This window comes from Molothrus aeneus, chromosome Z (assembly GCF_037042795.1).
Source record: "Molothrus aeneus isolate 106 chromosome Z, BPBGC_Maene_1.0, whole genome shotgun sequence".
Lineage (NCBI taxonomy): Eukaryota > Metazoa > Chordata > Aves > Passeriformes > Icteridae > Molothrus > Molothrus aeneus.
The window spans coordinates 33,000,708-33,027,414 of NC_089680.1; the positions used below are offsets into that span (position 1 = coordinate 33,000,708).

At 41.7% G+C, this 26,707-nt stretch overlaps 1 protein-coding gene across 1 annotated transcript in view; it reads left to right on the forward strand.

Annotated features, from left to right (window-relative positions):
* Positions 1-25,903, forward strand: part of THBS4 (thrombospondin 4) — a 38,582-nt gene extending 12,679 nt beyond the window's left edge. The window contains exons 5-22 of the mRNA XM_066568787.1: positions 2,454-2,536; positions 3,126-3,177; positions 3,919-4,091; positions 7,291-7,428; positions 8,025-8,102; positions 11,358-11,510; positions 12,765-12,869; positions 13,089-13,196; positions 14,658-14,817; positions 15,516-15,634; positions 16,467-16,519; positions 18,547-18,740; positions 19,039-19,217; positions 20,631-20,679; positions 20,777-20,973; positions 21,492-21,664; positions 23,772-23,911; positions 25,762-25,903. Of these exons, the coding sequence (XP_066424884.1) occupies positions 2,454-2,536; positions 3,126-3,177; positions 3,919-4,091; positions 7,291-7,428; positions 8,025-8,102; positions 11,358-11,510; positions 12,765-12,869; positions 13,089-13,196; positions 14,658-14,817; positions 15,516-15,634; positions 16,467-16,519; positions 18,547-18,740; positions 19,039-19,217; positions 20,631-20,679; positions 20,777-20,973; positions 21,492-21,664; positions 23,772-23,911; positions 25,762-25,823 (2,216 nt within the window). The 3' untranslated portion in view covers positions 25,824-25,903. The remainder of the gene's footprint in view (positions 1-2,453; positions 2,537-3,125; positions 3,178-3,918; positions 4,092-7,290; positions 7,429-8,024; positions 8,103-11,357; positions 11,511-12,764; positions 12,870-13,088; positions 13,197-14,657; positions 14,818-15,515; positions 15,635-16,466; positions 16,520-18,546; positions 18,741-19,038; positions 19,218-20,630; positions 20,680-20,776; positions 20,974-21,491; positions 21,665-23,771; positions 23,912-25,761) is intronic.
* The last annotated feature ends 804 nt before the right edge of the window (positions 25,904-26,707 follow it).

The following is a 26,707-nucleotide window of genomic DNA, read 5'->3' on the forward strand; positions in this document are numbered from 1 at the left end:
TTACCTGCTTTCTCCTGGATCCACTATATTGTGGACTGACAGCTTCCTTAAAATCCTCTCTGAGTACTTATCCCTAAACATTGGTTATTCTGCTGCAAGTGGGGCCTGCTGTTGGAATTACTTTTAATGGAAGAAAAAAACCAAAACCAGGTGTATTCAGCTGTTTCTGCTCTGTCTAAATTTGCACACAGGGCATGTAGTTCATGGCAGTTTAACCCGTTTAGTCCACCTTAATGTTCAGCAGTCTGCAAAACTTAACTACGGAATAGGTCTGGTTTTGATTTAGATGCTAGCCAAAAGACACCATCTGAAGTCTTGAGAATTTTTTGCAGGTTTCAACCAGTAATGCCTGAATTAGCCTTTGTTTTAAAAATAAAATAAGAACAGACCCCAGCATCTGGCCTGACAGCCTGTGCCAGGTTCCACTATGGGATTCTGAAATACCCATGATATTATGTCCTGCTGTTGTCACCCAAATAAAAATATGGCAAGGTTAGGACGAAGCAGGCTCTGGAACAGGTGATTCCTGACTTCAAACTTGTTCAGTGTTTGAATGAGAAAATACAAAGTGAAGAAAACCCAGTATGTGAGGATTTGGATGGTTCCCATTAGAATGTTTGGAAACAGTTAGACATGCTTTGAAGTACAAAACAATGAGGTAAACATTAAGAGATGCATTTTTCATATAAGCTTTCAGTACTCACAAAAATAACATATGAATAAACCTCCCTGAAGCTATCAGGCATAATATCAAAATATCCTGCCTGCCTAGACTGTGGAAGAGCATATATTTTTGAAGTTTGTTTTTAGATACAGACTTAGAGAAGTAAACAAATATCTTCTTCTTGAGAGGTACAAATTCATAAGTAAGCTGCAAAGAGAAGCAACTACAAGCTACTGTGCTAAACACGCTTTCTGCTTCTTCTCTGTCACTGTCTCAAAGCCAGTGTTTCATTTAAGATATTAAAATCTCCTGTGAAGATCTTGGGTTTGATCTGGTCCTTTCCTATAGCTCATTACAGATGTAACTTTTGGTCTTGTTTTAGAAGTCTTTAATTGGTTACTTGGTGTTGAAGACTGACTTCTGGTGTGAGTTCACACTGTGTTGAGTAGATGTTTTGTGAGTCAATACAAATTCTGCACCTCTCCGAAGCAAATGCAGCCATGAAACTTGTGCAGTGTGATGAGCTGCCTTTGAGAAGAGAAGCCAAGTGACTATTGCAGTTACTAAAAACACTGTTTTGTCAGAGCAGGCACTGTTGATGTGTTCTCAGAGCTTCACAGTGAGCTTGCTCAGAAAGCTGGGTAACTTCACTTTGAAAAATATTTATGAATCAGTAGTGGTTACAACTGTGCTATGCCATCAGGACTAGGGAAGTTATCAACCCCCTGTACTCAGAATTGGTGAGGCTGTGCCTCAAATCCTGTGTTCACTTTTGGGCTCCTCACTTTAAATATGAGATTGAGGTGCTGGAGTGTGTCCAGTGAAGGGCACCAGGACTGGTGAAAGGACCAGAAAATGTGTCATATGAGGAACAGCTGAGGCAGCTGGGTTTGTTCAGTCTCAATAGGAGGAGGCTCAGGGGGACTTCATTGCTTTCTACAACCACCTGAGAGGAGGGTTTAGCCAGGTGGGTGCTGGTCTCTTCTGCCATGCCTGTAGTAGGAGGACATCAGGAAATGGCCTTAAACTGAGGCAGGGGAGATTCAGCTTAGATATTAGAAATATTTTTTCATTATTAGGGTGGTCAGGCATTGGAATAAGTTGCCCGGGGAGGTGGTGGAATTACCTGGAGGTAATTTGGATGGTTGTATCTGGTGTATGCTGTATCTGGTGCTAAGCTGATGGTTTAGTGGTTTAGGGGTCACAGCGGTAGTGTTGGGTGGATGGTTAGACTGTGTGATCTTAAAGGTCTCTTCCAACACTGATGATTCTATGACTCTGATTCTATGACAGGGAATACATTTACGCAGGGTATCTTCCCATTGCATGCACACATGCTTCATGGCCTCACCTTGCCCTCCTGCCCCAAATAGGTTATCACAAATATCCAGTTCTGAAATCCTGAGGTTTTTACTCAGGGCTGCTGGTCTCAGGCCTTGGGAGGAACCACTAGCACTGGTGGCCTTAGTTGCCCAGGAGAGCCTTAACACTGAAGTAATGGTAGAAGAATTGTGATCTTATTTTTCTCTCTGTGGAGAGCTTTCTGCTTTGCCCATTTCTGTGGTATATGAGGAGTTCCGTCCAGAAAAGCCTTGAGTTAATGAAAATCAGACAATAAAATTTGAGGTAAATACTGTGTTTGCCGTGATGATTTCTATAGGGTTTGCATAACAGTAGTGTCTGCCCTCTATGGCTCTTCATGGCATTTCTATCTTATATCTCAGAAATTACCATGACAAATGAAGAAAAGTTATGCTGTGCGATCTTTTCCATTGCTGTTTCCCTGCAGGTGATTTTAATAGGCAGCTGATGGGTCAAATGATGCAGATGAACCAATTACTGGGAGATGTAAAAGACCTTCTTAGACAACAGGTAATGTTTAGAGGCTTTGGTGTGAAATATCCCAGTTTTGCTCCTTTGATAGAATCAGCACAGACTTCAGGGCAGGGTAAGCAGTAAACTCCTGTGTAGAGTTATTGCCCTGAAGGCATGACACAATCAAGAAGAAATAACCAAATAGGTCCTGGTACCCTCTGCTTGCAAGGGAGAATCATTGAATGTGGGAGTGTATGGGGCTTGCTTATTCAGATCCAGAAAATTTAGTGTCTGGTGAGGAAGTAGAGTAGACATCCTAGCCCACTATTAGATATTGTGAGTCTGTTGCATGGAGTGAAATGGCATTTGTTTCACTTGCTGGTGGGTGACAGAACTGAAATTGCTGGTGGCACATTCCTTTGGTCAAATAAGGACCTTTGGACCTTGAAGGCTGAACCGAAGTACATCCATTATCCATATCCTTAATTTTATGGACTACAAAGAGCATCTCATTTAAGACCAATTACCTGTGTTGCATGGTTTGAGTGGCATGTTGCATGGTTTGGGGACTAATAGTTCCTCTCTCAGCCAGGTGCAAACTGGAACTATCTGTACCTAAATAACATTGATTTTCTAAATTCTCAAGGTCAAAGAAACAACTTTTCTGAGAAATACCATAGCTGAGTGCCAAGCATGTGGTGAGTATTCCTGTTATTGCTGATAATCTAGAAGACATTAGAGTTGTTTTAAAACTAGTATTGATCACATTAGCTTTATGTGGTTTCTAAAAAGTACTTTTTAAAAAATACTGTGTCCAAAATTGTGGGTGTATTTGTATCTGGACACAAATTTAAAATAGATTTTCATTAGAGGAAAAGCTTCCACAGACCCAACAATCACCTATTGGGCGATAAAATGCCACTAAACCAAGCAGTGCCACTCAGGCTGTACTGTCAGTTCTCACTCTGACACAAAGCTGTGCTACATGTTCCAGTGGAGGGAGGCATTGTCTCCCAGCTATCTCATGCACAATCTTAGTAGAAGGACAAGGGAGAAGTCATATTCTGCTCTGGCTGGCATTATGAGTCTGAAAAAGATCCTTTGCTTTCTGAGTTCCCTGCCTTGGCCAGCAGCAGGTCTATTTTAGGACAGACCAGGTCTGTTTTAGGACAGACCTAGAAGGAAGACTCCCATATGTAGCCAGGAGAAGCACATGAACCTAGAAGAATAGCCTCAATTTCCCTTTGCTGGGGACACAGTAAGTTCCTGAGCTATTCCTGGGATGGAGCCTTTCAGCCACAGCACAGCTGGTGGCAGCAGCAGCAGCACAGTGCAGGGACATGAAGTGTCTTGGGAATTTCTTCAGAATGCTTGCCAGCTGAGAGCCATGATGAGCATTTCTTTCAACCACTGAAACTGTTGTTCTCTCTGCATTAAAGGTTTAGGCACTGTGAGTTTTCCAACTCAGCTTCCTAGGCGCACTAAACCGAAATGTGAAGTTAATTCCTGCTTCAGGGGAGTGAGGTGCATGGAGACAGCAGAGGGATTTCAGTGTGGGCCCTGCCCTGAAGGACTCACAGGAAATGGAGTTACATGCTCAGATATTGATGAGGTAAAATAGCTACTTTCACTGAATGTTGCAAAAAAAAAGCTAAAAATCAACTGTTTCATACATATCAATGGGTTGCTAATACGTTCTGTCTTCAGCATTTACTGACTGCTTGCACAGTGAATATTAATTCATTCTGATTTGATTTTATATCCCTGTTTTGCTGTTTCTTCAACTTTATGGAGGTTATGTGTGTGAAAACTTGAACCACTCTGGTGAGTTGAGAAGTCACTTAAAGAAGCGTAATGTTTGGAAAAAAACCCAGAATCTAAACCCAGCCAAAACACACTTTTGACATTGTCAGGTGTGTTTCACAAGAAGATGCTATAGCTTCTGTTATAGGCTGCGGAAGCACTTTTTTTTTTAATATGGGCTTTGTTTCTTTAAATTTTTGTGCTCCTGAAGGAGCCTTGGAGACCAAATTCTTCTCTTCAACCCAGACTGGAGTCACGTTTGCATCTGTACCTTAGAAGTCTGTGAAAGAAGATAAACAATCATTGTCATTGTTCCTTTTGCTTTGTATTTGTTGAAATCTGATCATGTTGATTCAAATCTACTTTTTTCTTGTGCTATATGTTAGAAATTCAGAGCTTGTTTGTATTGAGGACTGAATTAATAAATCTACATTATCTTAAACAAAGAAAACCTGTGTTAATTGGAATGTGACACTCAGAACAGAAACAACAAAACCACTTACAGGTTCACTGCATTTTTTCTGTGGGATGATTTTCACCATTACTCTTTAGTCTTTTCTGTGAAAAAGTACCTGGATGTAGTAGACCAAGGAACCAGCAGAATTAGGTCATAACTGTGGATAACATGGTTCTACCAGTGTACCTGTTTAATAATGTAAAACAGCAAAAGCAATTCCCTATTTCTCCTTCCTAGCCAACAGGAAATGTGCTTTGACTGCTCTTTTGATTTACTTCCTCCTGTAGACCACCAGGAGAGGATTTGATGTACCTTACACCTGTCTGCAAAAAGCACTGGGGAGAGAAAGTGAGTTAAGGGTGGCAGTTTCCTGAGGCATTGGCAATGTCTCTTGTTTTGCCTTACATGGCATGAACTGTGTCTGCTGCAACAGAAGGCACAGAAAATGGAGGTGAAGCTCTGAAATGTGAATGCAAGTGATGGATCCAAGACAGCTGTGGTACATATTTCATGCTACAGACAGCCATGGTGTGAGGCTCAAGCCAGCCTAGGTGGAGCCTGCCAGTATGGATGGGTTTTGCCTCCTGAGCTATTTTCAGACTAAGGCAAAGCATGGCAATAATCTCCTCCCTGCCATTTTCAGGAGCAACTCTACCCATTACAGCAGTGGTGGAAAAAGAAACAGAGACTGGTTTATGATGGCTTGATATTATAGTGGTTGTCTGTTAGTAGTCAGGCTCTAATCACTGGAGATTCATGTAGCTTCATCTTCCTGACACCATTCCACATGAAAGATGACCTGCTTTCACATTAGAAACAGCAAGGAATTTTTGTCAAAATTGTATCATAAAGTCTTGCTTATTATGAGATCTTTATTTGGACACTGCCATTAAAATGCCACCTTGTCAAGAGCAGTTTTGTTCACCAGGAAATACCTACTTAATCAGCTGGATTTTTACTGAGTTGCACAGGGAGAAATACCTACTTGCACAGGAAATACCTACTTAATCAGCTGGATTTTTACTGAGTTGCACAGGGAGAAATAAAGAAGCAATAAATAGCAATCATTTTGAATTGTCTAATGAGAGGGATGTGTCATGGTACTGTTTTCCTGAGTTAGCTGATATACAGGAAAGTTTCCCTGATATGCAGGAAAGTTTTCCTGATACACAGGAAAGTTTTTTTGTTTGGTTGGTTGGTTTTGTTTTGTTTTTATAAATTTATTTAAAGCCTTTTATGAACGAGCTATTTCCGTACTTCCTGATAATAGGCATTTAAAAAGAAAGTGTACAAATTCTGGCAAAGACAAATATGGAAGATCCCTAAGAGCTGCCATCATCTTCCCTGTCGGTGTCAATTTCTGTGTAGTACCCTCCCTAATTCATTACCATTTTGAAGACATTACTTTGGTATTCTGGTGCCCATTATCTTGGGAGCTGCAGCTCTGCTTTCTGTGCTGTGTAATTTGGGTGCCCTCTGCTGCCTACAACAAAGAATCCACAACAAAATAAGGAGGCACAAAATGTCTGTCCTCGGTTTGCCGTTTTCCTCATATTACTGACTGATGTACTATTAACAAATCTGTCTGTCAAACACAGTGTGATATTAAACATGTCTTTCTTGCTTCCGTGTGTGTGTGTGTGTTTGGTTACAAGTTGCAGGTCTCTTGTAGGTGTGTATTGTCTGGTTTGCTCGCCCTCCATCTTGCATAAGTTTTTCTGTTAGTGATGGAAGGAGTAAAAAAAGGCATTTTTAAAAACTTTCTAGTATTCCTTTGTCATGTTACTTATTCATTGTTGTCTTTGAGCCCTGTGCAGCAGGATGGCATGTTGATGGTTTTGGTACTTTCATAAACATTACCTAGCAGCTAGTTGTTGATGTTGGAAAGGCAGCAGTGTGGGATCTGTTTCCCACATTGGCACCCACAAGACCAGTGAAATCGGTCACAGCTGTTTTGAAAAACTGCATAAAGCAATGAAGTGAACGGTGCCTTCAGGCCAAGGGTGATTTTGTGGACATGTGATATTTTGGGATAAGTTCCAAGGATTGTCTGTGGGCCTCCAGTCTAGAAATGTGTGGATGCCACTGACACATTCCTGCTTATCTGGCTTATGTTTGGATTCCTTCCTTGGCTATGAGATTTGTCCAAATATAAATGAAGGAAAATGCTGCTGCCACTTCTGTGTGTACAAAACACATTAGAAGGGGTGTTTGGAGGCTTGGAGTTATGTGGCTTTCCTAATATTGTGGTCTTCAGCCTCCAAGGGATCTGAATCTTCCTAGTTAAAGGAAAGATTCAGGGTGAGAGTTTAGAACATCAACTATAGGCTGTAATGGAAGGTTGCAAATGATATTTAAATTACAGAGATAGCTGAAGACTTACTGAGATCAGAGATACCTGCAGAGACGGTTTCCTCTCTAAGCCCTCTCTGAACAGAGGACATACAGGTGTTGAATGTAGCATTGCCTTTGCCTTGAGGTCTGTACTCGCAGTCAGAGTTTGGATGTTACTGAAGCACAAATATGTGCTTGGTTCATTTTTTCTTTGCAGTGTCGTTACAACCCTTGCTTCCCTGGTGTGCGATGTGTGAACACTGCTCCAGGTTTCCGGTGTGAGACCTGTCCTCTAGGATACACGGGACAAACTGTGCAAGGGATAGGACTCAGCTATGCCAAGAGCAATAAGCAGGTGAGTGGTAGCACCTCCATGACAACCTCCATTGCAAGGTGCTGGTTTTATATTAGAAGTGCATCTGTATTGAATGGTATTTATGTTTCAGTTGTTCCACAATTGCCTTATGCTGTTAGGCAGAGCTCAGAGTGTTTCAGTTAGAGATCTGAATTGTGTTTGCATAGCTGTAATGGGAGTATTAACAATCTAATACTCTTGACTGGCATAGAGACAAGAAAAAATGTCGTAATCTTTGTAAGTATCTCTGATCAACTTCAGGGGGTTCTGTAAACTGGCTTTGAACTAGAAAGAAAATTATTAAAAAGGCCTATTTTACTGTAATATTTTTTTGTATTTCTGTAAGCACCCTAGAATGGGAACACAGTTTTTGTGTAAACTCTTCTGCATGAACCAGAGTACATTCTAAAGTTGAAATTTTCTACTTCTTTAGGATTTAGAAAGTTAGCCTATGGATAATGTCTGTGACATTCTGAGAGCAGTTTCAGCAGAGGCTACATCTCTTTTTTAGTCTTAAACTTTGGTGTTATTTCTTCAGTCTTTGATGTCAATAAATTTACTTAATTTTATTATTTCTGGATTTGGCTTATTGCTAGGTCTGCTTAGATATTGATGAATGTCAGAATGGAGGACATGGACTCTGTGTTCCGAATTCCCATTGCATAAACACTTTGGTAAGTGTCTTTTCATTTTTGCCTTTAAAAAAATCAATTGCTTTAAAATACCATGAGGCTAGGATTGGATTTATGGGTCTGATGAAAGATGAATTAATAATGCATTTTTTTTTCTTATAAATCAAAGACGCCTTTTCTGTTTTCCAAGCTAATAATAAAAAAATCAATATTTGATTTGTCATGAACACATTCATCTAAATTGTATCCTTATCACTTTCCCTGAAGAGCAGGAGCTCTTCCCTCCATACCATCCAGTGATGTGTGTTGTGGGTATGTTGTTGCAAAAAACCTCCTCTGAAAGATTAAACCTTTGCTTCCCTTATCTCCTGCCTCCTGAGAACTGTGGCAACAAGCTGTTCCCCTGGGTGCTCTCTTTATAGGAGTTACGTGTAGAATAACAGCTATCCCTCTAAATAAATGGAAACAAAGAGAGCTGCAATTGGTACAAGGTTAATGCCCATATATATTCAACCCAGGAGAGCAAGTATAGGAGAAGTAAAAATGGTTTGAAAGATGTTAGGATCCAATAAGAAGGACATACGACCACTTTAATGATATGAAGCAAGCTGGACATAGAATTACATGATCATATAATTATTTATGATAGAAAAGACCCTTAAGGCCAAGTCCAACTTGTAACACAGCACTGATAATCCCGCCACTACAAGTATTACATCCGCACCTATTTTGAACACTTTCAAGAATAGTGAGTCCACCACTTTGCTGGGCAACCTGTTTCAATGCTTGATAATTCTTTGTGCAAACAAATTCTTGCTACTATTCAATCTTAATCTCCGCTGACCTGAGAGGGCCTGAAGATCTGAGGCCATTATTCTTCTTGTCCTATCACTTCTTACCTGGGAGAAAAAACCTGAACACTACTCACCCATTTCTAGAGTCCTTTCTGGTACTTGTAGAGTGGTAAGGTCCCCCTGAGGCTCCTTTTCTCAGGCTAAATACCCCCAGCTCCCTCAGCCTCTCCTCAGAGGACTTGTCCTCCAGACCCTTCACCAGCTCCATTGCCCTTCTCTGGACTCATTCTAGCACCTCAGTGCCTTTCTTGTAGTGAAGAGCCCAAAACTAAACACAGCCCTCTAGGTGTGGCCTCACCATTGCCCAGTATAGGGGCCAATTCCTGCCCTGGCCCTGCTGGCCACAGCATTGCTGATCCAGGCCAGGATGCCATTGGCCTTCTTGGCCACCTGGGCACAGCCTGGCTCATGTTCAGCTGCTGTCACTGGAACTCCCAGGTCCTTTTCCTGTGGGCAGCTTTCCAGCCACTCTGCCCCAGCCTGCGGAGCTGCCTTGTGGAACAGCAGTGGTGACTGAACACCTGGATGAGCACTGAACTGGACTGAAAACTGGACTGAACAGCTGGATGTAACTCTGCTCACCACCACTCTCTGGGCCTGGCCATCCAGACATTTTTCACCTCATGAATAGTACACCTGCCCAAACCATCAGCTGCTGCCCTGGGGGATTGCTGTGGGAAATGGTGTCAGAGGCCCATCCACTGAGCTGGTCACCCTGTTACAGAACAAGCAGGACCCAACTTTCATAAATCTGTGCTGGCTTGGCCTGATTCCCTGGTTGTCCTGGATATGCCACAGGGTTTCTTCATAGCAGGAGAAAGGTTAAAAGTATCCTTCAGGTGTAGGGGTGGTCCTTTCTGCAGCAAGGCATTGTTGAGGCTGCCATTTGTGTTCAGTGTTATTTTTCCTTGAGAATAAGCTTGTTTTCTTAGGGCTGCTTCCACTGTTCAGTGTGTTTGTATCTTTTTTTAATATCTAGAACATTTACTGTCACATTTTGTATCTTGCTGCATGACTAGACATGGAGCTTCTTGGGGAAGCCATGGGGCCCTGTCTGCAGAGGGCAGGCACCAAGTGTCCTGCCATCTGTCCAAACAGAGCAATGTGTGGTTCCTAATCCTGTATCCCTTCAGAAACAGTCTGGTCTGGAAATGCCACCTAAGAGGCTATTTTAATGCATATCAGAGCTTGATATAGGACAGAATATACAAAGCAAATTCAGCAGACTCCAGAATATACTACCCTGGCGTCCATTAGGATAAAGTGCACAGGCTGGTGTGTTTTAAATAAGCCATACCATTTGCATCACCCAAGGATTATTTTACTCTTCAGTCATCTGTTTATTTTCATCTTCATCCTGAAAGTATGCAGACAGAACAGAGTTAAATTTGTAACAAAATTAAGAATGGGGATAAAAAATACCCATCTGAGCAGTAAGTAGATTCTCTGTAATGGTGGACTACGACAGTCCTGACAGTTCTTCCAACAGACTTTGTACACGAAGAGTGAAGTTGTATGAAGCAGCTCAGTTTCACCAATGATTGGACGCACATGTTTGTCTGAGATCCACCCATTTCTGTCCCTTGACATGTCAAAAAATAATAATTCTCCACAAGATAAAAAGATTGTGCTCAATTAACTTTTATGTCTTAAGTTACAGGTCTATAGGAATGTGAGACAGGAATGGTTTGGATACCTAAAGAAGATCTCACCTTATCTGCATTTATCTGCTTATATCTCATATGGGGATTAAGTCAGCATATAGTGAGATTCCTTGGCTTAGCTCCTTTGTGTAATACATATGTAATACATATGAAATACATATACATGTGTCATGGTAAACCATAGCAAAAACTTACATGGATGTTCTTATTGCAGTGTAAATGAGGATGGCTACGTCTTCAGATACAGAATTATTTTCTGAAGAAGAAGATTTGGATCAAATTGGCTTAAAAACATTTTAGCTTAAAAATAAACAGGACAAAGACATGATGAACTTTCTTATCACTCTTTGATTAAAATTTGGGCCCAGTTGATAGACTGATAGGTGTGTTTTACAGTGAAATAAGATCATCCGGCCCTGATGATTAATCAGCTGACGCTTCAAGTTTTGCACAAAGTTTCAGCCACTTGGAAGCAGCGCAGGGTGATGCTGGCAAGGACAAGGCATCATGAAGAAGCTTTTGCTGCTACATGAGTTCTCTCTGGCTTAACAAAACACTGATCTAAACAGGCAAGAGTTGAGAATGTTTTTCAGCTTGCACTCTGGGAGCCAAATATCATTTTCCTGTAGAAAATTAAGTTTGTTCACAAGAGGCCTCAATGGATGAAAAACTACACTTGCACAGCATAAACAGTATGACTTGAATCTTGCTCTTGTGCTTGCTTTAAAAAGGAAAAAAGTACAATTAAAAGGCTGGCTAATGACTTCTTGTTCTTACAGGGGTCTTACCACTGTGGCCAGTGCAAACCAGGATATACAGGGGACCAAACCAGGGGATGCCAGGCTGAACGGAGCTGTAGGAATCGAGCCCTCAATCCATGCAGCATCCATGCCCGTTGTATTGAGGAGAGGAGAGGAGAGGTGACATGTATTGTGAGTTCATTAATTCATGCATTTTTACAGTGAAATCCAACCATTTTTAGGCTGGAAATGAGAACGGCTTTGTGGTCATTTTATACAGTTGGATGTTTTACTAATTATGGCACACTGGCCAAGACCAGCTGTGAAAACTGGCTTGCAATTGTTTTGTTCTTGCCACATGTCTGTAAAGCAGCCATATTAATGTATCATATTCACTGTGCCTGTGTAATTAGATCTTTAGGAATCACTTTTGTAGACTTTCTGTCCCCTCAGAAATGAGTGTCAAGTGTCATCTAGAGAAGACATCACAAGGGCAAATTCCTCTCCTGGTGCTCAGCTACATAGCTGTGAGTAAGGATCTTCTCTGCAGAGCCAATGTGTCTGTATTTGCTGGCTGGTAGAGATGATGTTTTTTAAAGTGAGATGACAGACTCCAGGCACAGGGAGGCTGTATGAGGCTGACCAGCTAAGGGGGCAGAGGAGCACAAGTAGCTTATGAACTTCCACTGTAAGAGTATACTCAAGTATATTACTTAGTTTTTCCATCTTGCAGCGTAAAGCAAGAGACTAATCCTGTGTCCTAAATTTGGGTACAGAGCATGCTTTTGCTGGCACTTGCTTTGGTCTCATTTTTAAGTACATCTGTTTCAAAGATAAATAATAGGATATTTTAAGTCCATGCTGTAATGGGAAGATGCCTAGATACTTGTAGTAGGCAAGTCTGGTTTTAAGGGAAGGTCAGATTTTGACATGCAATTCTTAGCATACATCTTTGACACAAATGATTAGTAATTGCCAATAGAGTTTTCTCTTAAAACTTCCTCTAGCTGCAGATGTGTTCTTGAGATAATGAACAAAACAGTCATCCCATCTAACCATGTGTCCCATACCCAGATACTAGGTGCTTACTCTACCTAGTTGCTCTTCTCTTTTACTCAACCCACCAGCGAGGAGCCAAAATTAGTTCCTGGCCAGTGTCGATAAGAAATCTACAGCTCCCACTGAAAACATTAGGTGTGACAGGCACACATTCCAGTTAACATCAAGTTGTAGCTCTTTCTAGCTATGTCTGGATACATTGTAGCATCTCTCAATGTGGAAATAAAACCTTTGTTTCAAGGGTTTCTGTATCTCATTGTACTTCAGTATCTGGCCATGACTTCGATATACTGCTGTTTTCAAGACTGGTGTGAGTTTTCCTTCTTGAATATTTCTACAGTTTCTCATTAACCTTTTGATAGTACTACTATGATGTTTTATTGATAGTGTGGCATTGGCTGGGCTGGTGATGGTTATATTTGTGGAAAAGATGTTGACATTGATGGCTACCCTAATGAAGAACTCTCATGCTCTGCTGAAAACTGCAGAAAGGTAAGAAATGCTTTCTTAATTCTGTAATAATTCAGAGCATGAAAGGACAAAGAGGAAGACTGTAAGAAATATGACTCAATGTATTCATCTTTTATTCAGATGATTGAATTCTATTTAATTTGGTGATTAATTTTTAATAATTAAAAATAGAAAAAATTCAAATTATGAAGGCATCCAGTTTACCTGTAGAACATCAGAATTGTCTCCTTTTCTGTCTAGGACAATTGCAGATTTGTCCCAAACTCTGGACAAGAAGATGCTGATGGTGATGGGATTGGAGATGCCTGTGATGACGATGCAGATGGAGACGGCATTCCCAATGAGCAGGTGCTGTGTATAGATCAGGATGCAGGGGTCTGTGCCAACAGAAGGATTTCCTACTGCTGCAATGGGAAGTGATTCTGAAATCTGACTCACTACTGTTTGCCAGAGATTGTTACATACCTGTCACTGTCAGTGGCCCCTTAAATTCTTTTATATAATGCTCATTCTTATAAGATTTAAACCACACTGCCTTAAATCCCACATTTTTATCCTCTGTTACTACCTTTTGTCATTTAATTCTAGAGCTTTTTGTATAGAGCTTGTGTCCTTCTGCCACACTCTCCCACAACATGACTTCAGGAACATTCTTGCATTAACATCTTTCTATTTAAAGAGCAGGTTGACCTGACAACACATTTCATCAGGGATCCAAAACTCACATAAATGAATGTGTGTCTTGCCAATAACTTGAAAAGCTTTGGATCACATCCGCAAAGCAGAAGAGGTTTCCATGTGGGTGCACGCAGCAGAATATAATAGAGGATACATCAGATTGGAAAAGCTGTTTTGTTTTCACCCTGTATTCTTACAAGCCAACTGTTATTCTATATTGAGATCATTGACTGATACTGCTTAATGTGCTCCCAAGCCAACAAGAATGTGTTATCCAGAATACAAATGTCCACCTGGAGCTAGGGCACACTAGCAGTCATAGAGGGTCTGGGACAGACTAGCAGTCACAGAGGGTCTTTCTCAGGCTGTTTTGCCACAGAGTTCCATGCTAAATTCTGCTAGCTTAAATCAACTAGTTTTATTAATGTTTTAAAATGAAAAAGTTAAATCCTCCTATGACCGTAAGTCTATTTGCAGGTTCAGCACCTTCATAATAAAGTAACTCTTATATTGTTTCTATTGTTCTTCTCTATGGGCAATGGGGATGAGGTCATGATTGTGCTGGATAGGTGTAGAAATTTTATACCACTTTGAAATAAAGTTTTCTCCATATACCTCCTGGTGGACTTTAAAAGTTAATAGCAGCTTGCTTGAAACAAACCCACCAAAACCAAACAAAAACTGATGCCTTTTTGCATTAAGAAGTTCTTTCCCCATTTTCCAGCTAGTCTGTACCAGAAGGGGGCAACGGCCTTTCACTAGAGCATCTGCAAAGCTTGTCAGAGTCTCTGAACTGCAGCTTTTGAGAAGGACCGCGTGAGAAAACTCGGGTACCAAAACTCAGGATCCTCACCATGTACCCATGCAAAATGAGAATCAGAAATCAAGTTATAAGTAAAGCGTTATGGTGCTGGGTGTTTGTCATTAGGGTTCCCATAGTGTGGTTCAAAGCAGAGCTTTGAGGGAGCAAGTGAAATCTGATCCAGAGCTAATATTGACATAAAATGTCAAAACTGCTCACAATTTTTTTTTTTGAAGTAGAAATAAATACAAGAGTTTTTTTATTAATCAACTGAAGTAGAAATTAAAGATTTATGGCTGGACTGATGTCTTATTCTGTGTCTCTTGCAGGATAACTGTGTCTTGGTTCCTAATGTTAACCAGAGAAACAGTGACCAAGATATCTTCGGAGATGCTTGTGACAACTGCCGTAATGTCCTGAATAATGACCAGAGGGACACAGATGGTGATGGGAAAGGAGATGCATGTGATGATGACATGGATGGAGATGGTTTGTGATTTTTTACTTTCAGCTTCTCTGATATCATTCAGATTTTCCCAGAGTGTTCTGCACATTAGGAGATTTCATGTCACCAGCTGTAACACAGTCTTTCTTCATGAAACTTTTGGCTTTAATCCTTTTAATTTAGTTAATACATATCTTAGCCTGCATTGGAAGCACTGTACACTGTAACAGAGAAGCCAAGCCATGTTTCATGTAGAAGTTAAGGTTGTTGATCATTCAGCATTTCATTAAAAGTACACACGTTCCAGGGCATCCAGCTCCTGCCAGTCACTGGTACCCAGAGCTGCATAACATAGTATTTTCATTGCTGTAGGAGGCTTGAAAGAAGTGAAAAACTCACACCTCTTCAAATATAATTTAAAAAGTGGAATGTCCCGTCCTGCAAGTTGTGATACAGGAACAGGATAAGAATTAATTGTGTGTAATTAAAGGGTGTGATGGGGTGGACAGCTGTGCTTTAGTGAGATGTTCCTAACTACTATTAAATGAGTGATGCACACATAAGGAAGATTAATTTATGTTCAGACTTATAATTTCATTGCAGGAATTATATATTTTTTAAAAATTGCATTTCATTAAGTCGTTGCTCAAAAGGAATAGTATCTGTACTGTTTTAATGTTTATATTGTCCAGTGTGGGCAAATATGGAAATTGTCTTTAACACACAATCCACTTTACTCTAGGTGTTAAGAACCTCTTGGATAATTGTCAGAGGATCCCCAACGAAGACCAGGTGGACACAGATAATGATGGTGTTGGTGATGCCTGTGACAGCTGCCCTACAATCAGCAACCCAAACCAGGTTAGCAGACAGAAGGAAAAGCTATTCTTGTTTAGGGACAGGGACTGCTGAGGCCTAAAAAGGTGCAAGAGAATGAAGCAACCCATGCAACCATAGTGTTTGTATTTTAATAATAAAGTGTATTTCCTGGATAATATAATATATAGTATATATTTAGGTATTCAGGAGAGTTTTACAGACCTGCTGACTCTCCTGATGAAAAGAGGGAGCCACCAGTTGTACTCTCACTGTTTGGGATGTTGTTAGGACCTCTGTCCAGCATTTATCTTCTACTCTCATGCTCTGAAATGTGCTCCAGTCTCACAGTGCTCAGTGCCAGACTCCACACAGGGTTGTGATTTAGTTACCCTTGATATTTCTTTAATCAGGACAAAAATCCTGGTGTCCTTATTTATCAAAACTTTCTCCTAGTGCTCTTAGGTGAGAAGTCATTGTAACTTTTCATGTGTAGGAATTCTGATTTCACCCCCTGTGACTAATGAAAAATGTTGGAAACTACAGAGAAACATAGTAGATTTTTAAAGATGGTTAAGATATAAACCTTGGCTAGAAATGAGAATTACTTCTTCTCAGTAGCAGAGGAATCTTGCTTGAGCTCTTCAATTAAGTTTATCTGTGTTTATTCATTGTCTTTTTTCTTTAATAAAACTGAATTTTTGGTTAGATGGATGATGCAAGAGAGAAAATATATTCTGGATGATGCAAGAGAGAAAATGCATGTCTTTTCATGCATTTATTTTAGTTGTATTTGGTTTGGTTGTGTTTTGATTTAATTGTGCAAATAGATGCTTTTGACAGCTGATACTGGCACTTTCTCTGTTCCCTTTTGCAGTCAGACATCGACAATGACCTGGTTGGAGATTCCTGTGATACCAATCAGGACAGGTATGCTGTGAGGGAGGCTAGTCCTGAGCTGAAGCATGCTGCTGATTCCTGGAGAGCTGTAATCCCTCAGGCTAGCCTGGATTTAATTCCGAGGGATGTTATTTCAAGAACAGTGTTAGGATTTATTAGCCTTGTTTGTTCACTCGCCTGTGGTAGTACCCTTAGAGAGCTGTCACCCTTATAGCCATTCACAGGCTTTATCTGAGTTCCTGTGGAAGTGATGTTCAAGCAGTTTTCTGGCTGTAAAACCCAGAGCACTGCTCAGAGCTTCTTAGTGAGAAAATGTCTCTCCTTTTTTGCTTTGTTTTTCATTCCTCTTTTATTTCTCTGCTTCCTTAACAGAAATTTCACAGTTAAGGGCTCTATGTATTTCCTTAAGAACGTAGTGTTGCAGAAACAAAATTCTGTTATCAAGTGTAAAACACTCGCAGAGCAGCCCCTTTGCTTTAGCACAGCAAGACTGGCAAGGATCCTCTGTCTATGGCTTTCATATGCCTTGGGCATTCACAGGAGCACATCCCATGAAAAATTGCATCACTTCTCTGGAAGCAGCATAACCACCTTAAGGGATGGCATGTTCTCCCATGTGCACCTCACTTACAGCAAGAGGCAAGGAAAATGATAAATCCTGTGCTGTCACAGCATTTCATCAGCCACAGACAGCTGCAGGGTTTCACCCCAGGGCCATTGGGGGGTGCTGCTCTCTGTGAAGGGACCTGCAGGAATCCCTGTGCAGGGATCATTCCCAGTCTTGGGCCAGTAGCTGCCAAGGCCATCAGCGTTTTACTCTTAAGTTGATATGTCTTTGTTCTTTTTCCTGTTTTAAAAAAGGATTTTACCGCCCCCATAAACTTCACTAATGTGTGTGAAGCATTTCCTGTGTGAAACATGCTTAACCTTGCAGACACATGTATGGTGCTTATTGCATTTTATCTCAATATTGTGCAAACATTGATTACTCTGACCTAAAACTAAAGCACATTTCTTAAGCAGGGAGAGGCATTTGGGAATATTCCTACCTATAAGCCATAGCATGATTTTAATTTGGCTGCAGGTAATTTCTGCTCCACCTGTGCTAATAAGAAGCTACTGAGGGAAAGCATGCCTGCTAATTGCTAGAAAGCAGTTTGGTTTTGGTGTGCATACAAAACACAACATACTTCAAGCAGTTTTTTTTTCAGGGATGCATTTAACAGTTAGGATGGAAAAGTTATGTAGCCACCCCATAACTTCTTGAGCCCTCTTCTGTAGTCTATGTCCCTGTGCCTTCCCTGTAACCAGCTGATGCAGCCATGGCCTGGAAGGAGCTACAGACCTTTTCCTCTGTTTCTTACTGTATGTCCCCCCTGCAGGATGCAATCATTTAGTTTGGAAAACACCTTCAAGACCATTGAGTCCAAGCACTAACATGGCAGTTAGTCCACCACATGACAAGTCCACGAGATGACAAGTCCACCACAAAAAACTTGCTATGGAGGAGGGTGAGAACAGTGCTTGTATTTAAATAAGTCTGATTTCAGGTGCTCATGTAGTCTCTCATAAAGCTTCATTCACACTTACATTCATGAGCACCAAGGCACATGTCCACATAAGACAAGAGACACAAGGTGTCCAGCTCGTGCTGTCTCCTGAGTGCCTCTTGATTGGTGACTCTGCACTTGTTGGATGCGCCTTACACAACCTTCAGGAGTGGATGTTGATTGGGGTCTTGGGCTCCAGTCTGTTTCCCACACCGTGTAAGGCTTATTTTTATTTTCCCTGAGTATTTTTGTAGGTCCTGGCTTGGAATCTTTTTTAGTTCCTGGCTCCTTTGCTTTCCTGCCATCTTATCTTATCTGAGTCTCTTTGTTCCTGTTCTCCTTCCAGTTCAGCCACCTGAGCAACAACAGGTTGTGTTGCCCATTGGTCTGCTTCCAGCTCCAGAGCTGCCACTGGTGTGTTTCCCCCTCAGGTGTCCGTGCTGTTCCCTTTGCAGAGGCAGGAGCTGATGCTGGCATACCATTTCTTTTTTGTTTCTGTGCTTGCAGCGATGGTGATGGACACCAGGACAGCACAGACAACTGCCCTACTGTTATCAACAGCTCCCAGCTCGACACAGATAAGGACGGGCTGGGTGATGAGTGTGATGAGGATGATGATAATGATGGCATTCCTGATCTCTTGCCCCCGGGCCCTGACAACTGCAGGCTGGTCCCCAACCCGGGGCAGGAAGATGATAATGGTAAGATGGGCCTTAAGGAGCAACTTTGATTCTCAGGCACTGCATTCATCTCCAGATATGTGCACCAGCATGCAACATTGTCATTACCAATGCATACACTCATCCCAGGAACAACAGCAGCACTCAGGCTGCTGATTTGGCCCTATAGCCAAAACAGAGGCACTCTCTCAGGCACTACAGCCAGCAGGGCTGACGCTCTGCCTGCTTCTTGGACACCCTAATCCTGTGGCTGGGGCAGATGTGACTACTTGCTGCTTGCTGCACCACAAATCTCCTTTTGCCTCTCTGATGCATTCAGGTGATGGAGTTGGTGATGTCTGTGAGTCTGATTTTGACCAGGATACAGTGATTGATCGGATTGATGTGTGCCCTGAGAATGCAGAGATCACCTTGACAGACTTCAGGGCCTATCAGACAGTGGTGTTGGACCCAGAGGGAGATGCACAGATTGATCCCAACTGGGTGGTTCTCAACCAGGTAAAAATACACTTGGTCTTTGTTACGTGTCTGAGAAAGATCATTCGAAAACCACAACACAATTAGCTCTGTAGTTGCTGGACCTCTGGCAGACATGAAAAGTAGAAGGTGTTGGTTAGTGGAATATTTTCAGGAGTAATAACAAAGGAATTTTCCTTTTGATAGCCTTCAAGCTATCAAAATTGATGCTCCTAATACTCTAAAACAGCTACATGCTGGCCAGCTTATTCTGGGTGGATTTCACTGCTGCCAGAAGGCAGACATGTGTTACCCTGTTAAAGAATTTCTGTAACAAACAAGTTTCATTAATCCTTCCATAATTTAAAAGTCTGATGTGCTAAATAACAGAGCATTTCATAGAATGATAGAATGGTTTGGGTTGGAAGAGACCTCAGAGCTCATCTCATCCCAACCCCAACCTGCCATGAGCAGGGAAACACATCACTTAACCAGGTTTCTGAGAGCTCCAGCCAGCCTTGAACACTTACAGGTTTGGAGCATCTCTGGGCAATGTGTTCCAGTGCCTCACAACCCTCAGAGTAAAAATGTTTTCTCTCATACTTAATCTAAACCTACTTGCACTTACTTTGAATCCATTGTCCCTTGTCCTTTCACTGCATGCTCTTGGTAAAATAAGATCTTTCTCCATCTTTCTGGTAGGCTCCCTTCAAGTACTGGAAGGCCACAATTCAGTCACCCCAAAGCCTTCTCTTTTCCAGGCTGAAAAACCCCAATTCTCTTAGCCTGTCTTCATAGGAGATAGGTGCTCCATCCTGATCATCTTTGTGGCTCCCTCTGGACTTGCTCCAACAGGTCCATGTCCCTGTGCTGGACCCCAGAGCACTCCAGTACTCCTAGATGGAGTCCAGTAATTTATTTACACTAACAAATTTTAGCCTTCAGGAGGCTAATGTGTTATGAGTCACAGGGAACATGCATTTTTTTCCCAATGCAAAACTCTCTGCCAAGCCAGCTGGGATGTACACATCTTCTTTAACACAGTCCTGGCAGTCAGTTTAATCCTGAACTCTGTGATCCAACTGTATGAGCTAAGCCTAGGAAAAGCACTCTTTCCTCTCACAACCCTCTTCCCCTGCACCCCAGTTTTGGCCAGATTCAGATTTCCAGAAGACTGTGATAGGGAAAGAAAGTATCAAAATACCAGTATGTAAAGTATCAAAATACCAGCACTAGAAAAGCTAACAAATCATTCCTGACTCAGGCTGTGCAAGCAGCTGAGACATTACTATTTGATTATAGTTCTCACTGATTTTAGTTCAGAGCTACAAGTGTCACAGATATGTTGTGAGCAAACAAAAGAGAGGGATGAAGGAGGTGCTAGAGGGAGACCAGAAAAGGCTTAGCCAATCCAGCTTACCACACATGCTAACCACCCTGAATTTACCCTTACAGGGGATGGAAATTGTGCAGACTATGAACAGCGATCCTGGTCTTGCTGTTGGTATGTAGCCTCTTCTGAGATTCAAGTTTTCCAGCAGAAAATGCTGAATATGAAGATGTGTTCTGCAGAATTGTTTTTAACTTGTGTGTACTCTCAGGTTACACAGCTTTTAACGGCGTTGACTTTGAGGGCACTTTTCACGTGAACACAGTGACAGATGACGACTATGCTGGCTTTATTTTTGGTTATCAAGACAGCTCTAGCTTTTACGTGGTAATGTGGAAACAGACGGAACAAACGTACTGGCAAGCGACTCCCTTCCGAGCTGTTGCAGAGCCCGGCATTCAGCTAAAGGTACTGGTGGTGGCTCCTGGCTAAGGACACAGTGCTCGCTGCAGCCTGGCTGTGCCATCCTGCCATGTGCGGGCCACGGGCTAGGTCATCATGCCATGCATAAGCCAAGCCACTGCACTGCACTGCACATCAGCTCTGCTGCCTGACTGCTGTTCTCTGTTGTTGGCAACTGCTGTCCAAATAGCTAAGTCAGGCAGCTCTCACGCAGCCCTTTTAAGAGCACTGGTTTTTAAGGAACTTAATCTTGCCTTTCTGATCAGCTGGACCATTTAGTCTCTGCAGTGATTGTGCTCTGATCCTGACTGGTCAGATTGCCTCGTTTTCCTTTGGTCCAGGTACCCAGCTGGTTGCTTTGTCCATGTAGGCAGTGGCTGTGGCTGTGGAACAGAAGTTAGGGGCCTGTTAGTAGTAGAGAGAATGCTTCTACAGACCTGCTCCTCACTAAAAAAAAAAAAAAAACTTGGCTCCTGAAAGTGACTTTTCTCTGTGGTCAGTGTTGGAAAATTGTATTTTTGCAGGCTGTGAAATCCAAGACAGGTCCAGGCGAGCACCTCCGCAACTCGCTGTGGCACACAGGGGACACCAACGATCAGGTCAGGCTGCTGTGGAAGGACCCCCGAAATGTAGGGTGGAAAGACAAAGTCTCCTATCGCTGGTTCTTGCAGCACAGACCTCAGATTGGTTATATCAGGTAAGAGAGGAAAGGATAGATAAGGTGAGTACAGATACTGTAATTTCTCAACACCCGACTCAGATGATAACCTGAGAATTTGTATTATGTCTGGGCTTTTTACTGATGAAGCCTAATAACAAATTAGACTTCTGGAATTCAGCCTGCAGCTCTTTTCCTAGACAATTCCAAGTTAAACCTCTTTGTATGGACCACCTGTCTCTTTTAACTGTGCCTTATCCTGATGAGCTCTTTTTGGCTTTAATACCTTGTTTTCCAAGCTACTGCTGGCCACTGATCTGAAAAGCAATATATTTCAAATTTTCTTAATTTTGATATATTAGAATTTTTTTGTTGGAATTGGGATAGTTCATTTATGTATTCTAGGATAACAGAATAAAAGTTGTCCACTTAGAAGCTGTGATTCTAACAAACAAGTCATTATCCTCATGTGATAGATTTGACATTACTCAGAAAGTTTGTAAAAGCTTTGTAATGCGTGTTTTATATTCTTATTTTGGGGGTTTTTAGTTAATAATATTAAAAAATTAGCATTCAGGTGATTTTTTTCTGCAACATCCAGCAGAGAAATCAGCAGGAATTATATTTCTACATCAAGGCCAATGTTAAAATGCAAAAAACTAACTGCCCTGGCATGATGGGCTCAGGTCTTTCAACCCTAAAATAGAACAGAAATATGGGCAAGTCAGCTTTTCTTCAGGAAAATCACCACCCTGCAGTTGAGATGCAGTAACTTGATGGTGTAATTATTCCACTTTTCTAGTGCAGAACATCATCTTCAGTGGCAATTGCAGTGAGCATGATTGACTTTTACACTAAAATGGATTAGGAACATTTGTACGATCAATTATTGTGCCCCAGCCACAGGGGGGTGGGCAGTAGCGAATTGATCTCAAGTGGCAACTTACATTTAGACCAAGACGTGAGTGAAGCTGCTGCATGAGCAAACATCTCCTATGGCTGCAGTCTCTCCGGCCAGCCTAAGTAATGCTCCCTGTACCTGGGAAAGGTAGCACAGTCTGTGTCACAGAATCCTTTAAAACTAAAGGCAGCCAGGCCTGAAGCGAGCCTCTGTCAGCTCTCTGTCTCCTCGTGCTGTGCTCTGGTTAGGGCAGATGCCACAAACCACTGTGTCTCTAGCAAAGGTCTTCCGAGGCTTCAAAGAAGTCACTTGAGCCAGCCTCTCCCATGGAAATCTGCAAGACTACAAATTCTATTCATTGTACAGATACTTTTGGACTGACTCAGCAAATGAGTAAATAAAATCAGAAACATACCAGGATTTGGGCTTTTTTCCTTATTTTATGAAAAGTCACAGGAACTTTCATTCCTTTCACTGTTTGCTCTTTTCTTGTATGCAGAAATGTATCAGCAGTATCCTCATCCAGAACAGGGCCCTCCAGGCTCATCGTCTTCTAGGTCATTTACCCTGTATCCCATAGGCTGAGGACTTGATGTGGGCAGTGCTGCAACTAAAGCCCAGCTGGCTCCACTGTGGTCCTGCTCGAGCCCTCAGTACAGAGCACACTGGGAAACTGGTGGGGGCAGCTTTCACAGGGCTGTTTGGGAATTTGCTGATGCGTTTCCTAACAAGAAGGTGCTAGATCAGCAAAACAGTTCCTGGAGTTAATCATATCCACATTTTTAAAGAAATCTCACAGACAAGTTTAAGATCCCAATGGTTTGTTTGAAACTTTTCCTATTACAAAAAAAAAAAGTTCAGCTTCCAACTTCAAACTATGCAAGACAATATCCATCTAGCCTTCTTCAACTGTCTAGTCTGGTTCCCCTATCACTATTGACTGTGGAAAATTTCAAGAGCTAAAGCGCTCAGCTGGACTGACTACAGGAAAAAAAAACATTCCAAAGTTTTTTTAGGTAATGTAGAAACCCCTCAAAAAACCCTCCCTTGTCTGGCTCTTGCCAGCATGCAGCATTGCTCCAGTTCCCACTCTACACAAGAGCTACCTTAACTCTTTCTTCCCCCTGGGCTGGATGGGAGGGATAGCATGTCCAAGAATAGAGTCTCCAAGGATAACAACATTACTTTCAGGAATGTTGCAGCCTTAGAAATGACCTAATAGAGCTTCTGTTTGCTTTCATTAAGGGCAAGATTTTATGAAGGCTCTGAGCTAGTGGCAGACTCTGGTGTAACTATAGACACCACGATGCGTGGAGGACGGCTTGGAGTTTTCTGCTTCTCTCAGGAAAACATTATTTGGTCCAACCTGAAATATCGCTGCAATGGTAATGTTGCTCTTAGGCCATTTTAGCTAACAACTAGCAAGTGACAATGAAGAACCAGTAGCAAGGCTGTTGCATTAAGCCATTTAGCATTCTTTCCTTTGCCCTTTTACAAGTTATTCACAGCTGTGAAATGCCTCCCCTGACACCAGCAGCACACTGCAGCCCAGCCAGACAGGACCTAACACCTCACAGCTGCTCCTCCCAGAGCAGTCACTCTGCTACAGAGAATGTGCCATCTGAGGGGCACAGCTGTCATCAGAGAATTAGGAATGTTACATAAAACCAACCGACTGAGAGCTGTACACACACAATAAACACAGTGATGCCATAATGTATGAAGATGCCTTGAGCTTTGAATACAAGGTGAAATACACCTGGAGAGTAAGTGAGCTCAGGCATCAGGCATCACTGTCACTTGTGTACTTGCTGGCTGGTCCTGTGGGGGGAGGGGGGGACAAGGCCATAAGATGCCTCTCCTCCCATGTAGGAATGCTCTTGCTTTTGTGGGAGTGTGCTGGCTCAGTTCTCTCGGGGCAAGAGCCTTTTAGCTTAGTCCTGATCATCCACTATACAAAATAACTCAAACTTTCATCACTCACATAGAGTCTGATCATTTCAGAGTATTTCTGTCCCAGCAGCAGTTCAGGTAACTTGAACTAGGGCTGAAAGGGCTGCCCCTCTTCCTCTCATCATCCATACCCCGTCTTTGGAAAATAATCTACCAGCCAAGTTGGAATAGTTTCCTTGTCTTCTTTCTGTGGACCTGAGAAGCCCAGTCCAGGACCGCAGGGGACATGGCCACTCTGTGGCATGTTATGCTGATGGACTCTGGTACTTGGACACTTAGCACACTTAGGCTGGCTCTTGGAGGTCACAGTTAAACAAGGAACTTCTAGACAGTAGTGCGTACAAATAAAAATTTCTTGGTATTTTCAACTGTATTGTAGTTTCCCAGAAAGCATGTATCAAAGCTGCCACTGTGTCACGCTTACATGGCAGTGAGCAGGCATGTGGCATTGCTGCAAGAGCTACATACAATGAAACCCCCTCAAAAGAACTCTGAAGTCCCACAGTATCTCTGTTCTCATATCAGAGAAGTTCCTACATTATGCAGAAAAGGCTTGAAATTCCTTTCAAGTGTGTTTATATACATGTGTTTATATACATGTTCTTTTTTTGAGTTTAGAGCTACCTCTCCTGCATCAGGGTGGAAATAATCAGAGTGAAGTTGAGGTCATGCAATTGAGCTTTGTTGCTGTGGCTCCATTGCTGGTTGCTCTGTTGCTCTCCAGATAAAATGTTTTGGGATCTGGCAAAGGCAGACTGCAAATAATGCTTCAAATAGATCTGTAGCTGCTCTTATGACATTGATCCATCTCCAGCTCCCTTGTCCAAGTCTCAAGTCTTTATGCCAGTTGCTGTTGGTCCTGGGGTTAATGCTTTTTGTCCCTTCTTGTGGCCTGGGAAACCATCACATCCAAGTTGAATTAGGATACATGAGAAATAGAGATGCTGATGCTACAAATGTGTCTGGCATGCAGAGCAAGACAAGCACATCTCCTGCCTTTCTGGTCAGTGTTTATTGATAAAAATTTAAGAGTGCTAGCCACAAAGTCTTCAGAGATATGTAATTTGAAGATTGACAGTACTCTTTTGTGGACTGTAGCACTCACTATCTTGTTAGCCTCTTTCTCAGTGGTATACAGATAAAATTGAAAATATTCCCTATTCATTATTAATGTGGAAACAAAAGAGAAGCATGTTACCTAAAAAGAGACTAGGTGGGTAATTTAAGTGCTCCTTAATTTTGTCAGAAGAGACTAAACTTTTGCATATTTTCCTGTTTTCAGACACCATCCCAGAGGACTTTCAAGAATTTCAAGCGCAGCAATTTGGTGTTGGGGATATTTAAAAAGTAAAAGCAAACTAACATTGCTATTGCAAACAGTAAAACAATATATTTTAAATCCTTATATGATTTTTGTTGTCAGAATGCACACCGCAGCTTTGTTCTCATTGATGTGACTATGTCAGACTTTTTTTTTGTAAAAAAGTGAAAATAAAAAGGAGACAAAATATACTTGGGCCTCATGTCTTTTCAAATTTGCCCTAAAATCTAAAGAGCAGCATGTAAATGGAGTAACAAATTGCTTAAAATACACTCAAGAAAAGTTCGTATCTATTGCTTTTTTGGATTCAGTATTATTAAACAGGGTAGGGAAGAAAGTGGAATTTTCTCCACCTTGAATGTGTTATAAACAACAGGTTGCATCTGGTAATGAAGTGGTTCGGAGCTGTTCGGCCGAGACATGTAGTACCTTTCCAGTCCTCCTAGGAATAGGTTATATCTCCTTTAGGACATTTTAAGGCCTTGGGAGACTGTTACCTTTGGCAGACTTCCTATTAAGCAATGTATTGGACCTCCCACTCCCAAAAATTGTGAGTCACACTACATCGTGGAAAAGCAAAAAAGCTGACAGCAGAGCACTGCAGTCACATCTTATGACTGCATGTGACTAAAACAAACAAAAGGACTACAGAGATAATAAATACAGAATCACCTAGATAAAACAATCCTAACTTTCACATACACAAAGCCTGACCTGTCACCAGAACCAAGCTCTCTAGGGAGGTAGTGCAATATTATGCAAAGAAGTCACCAAACTAAAACACCAAAACATCGCATTAAGCACTAGTAACCATTAGGAAAGGACTGAAAACAGCCAAATGAAACTGTATCACAATGCACTCTCTAATTTGAAAGAAAGGTGTTAATACAATGTGCATTTTTACTAT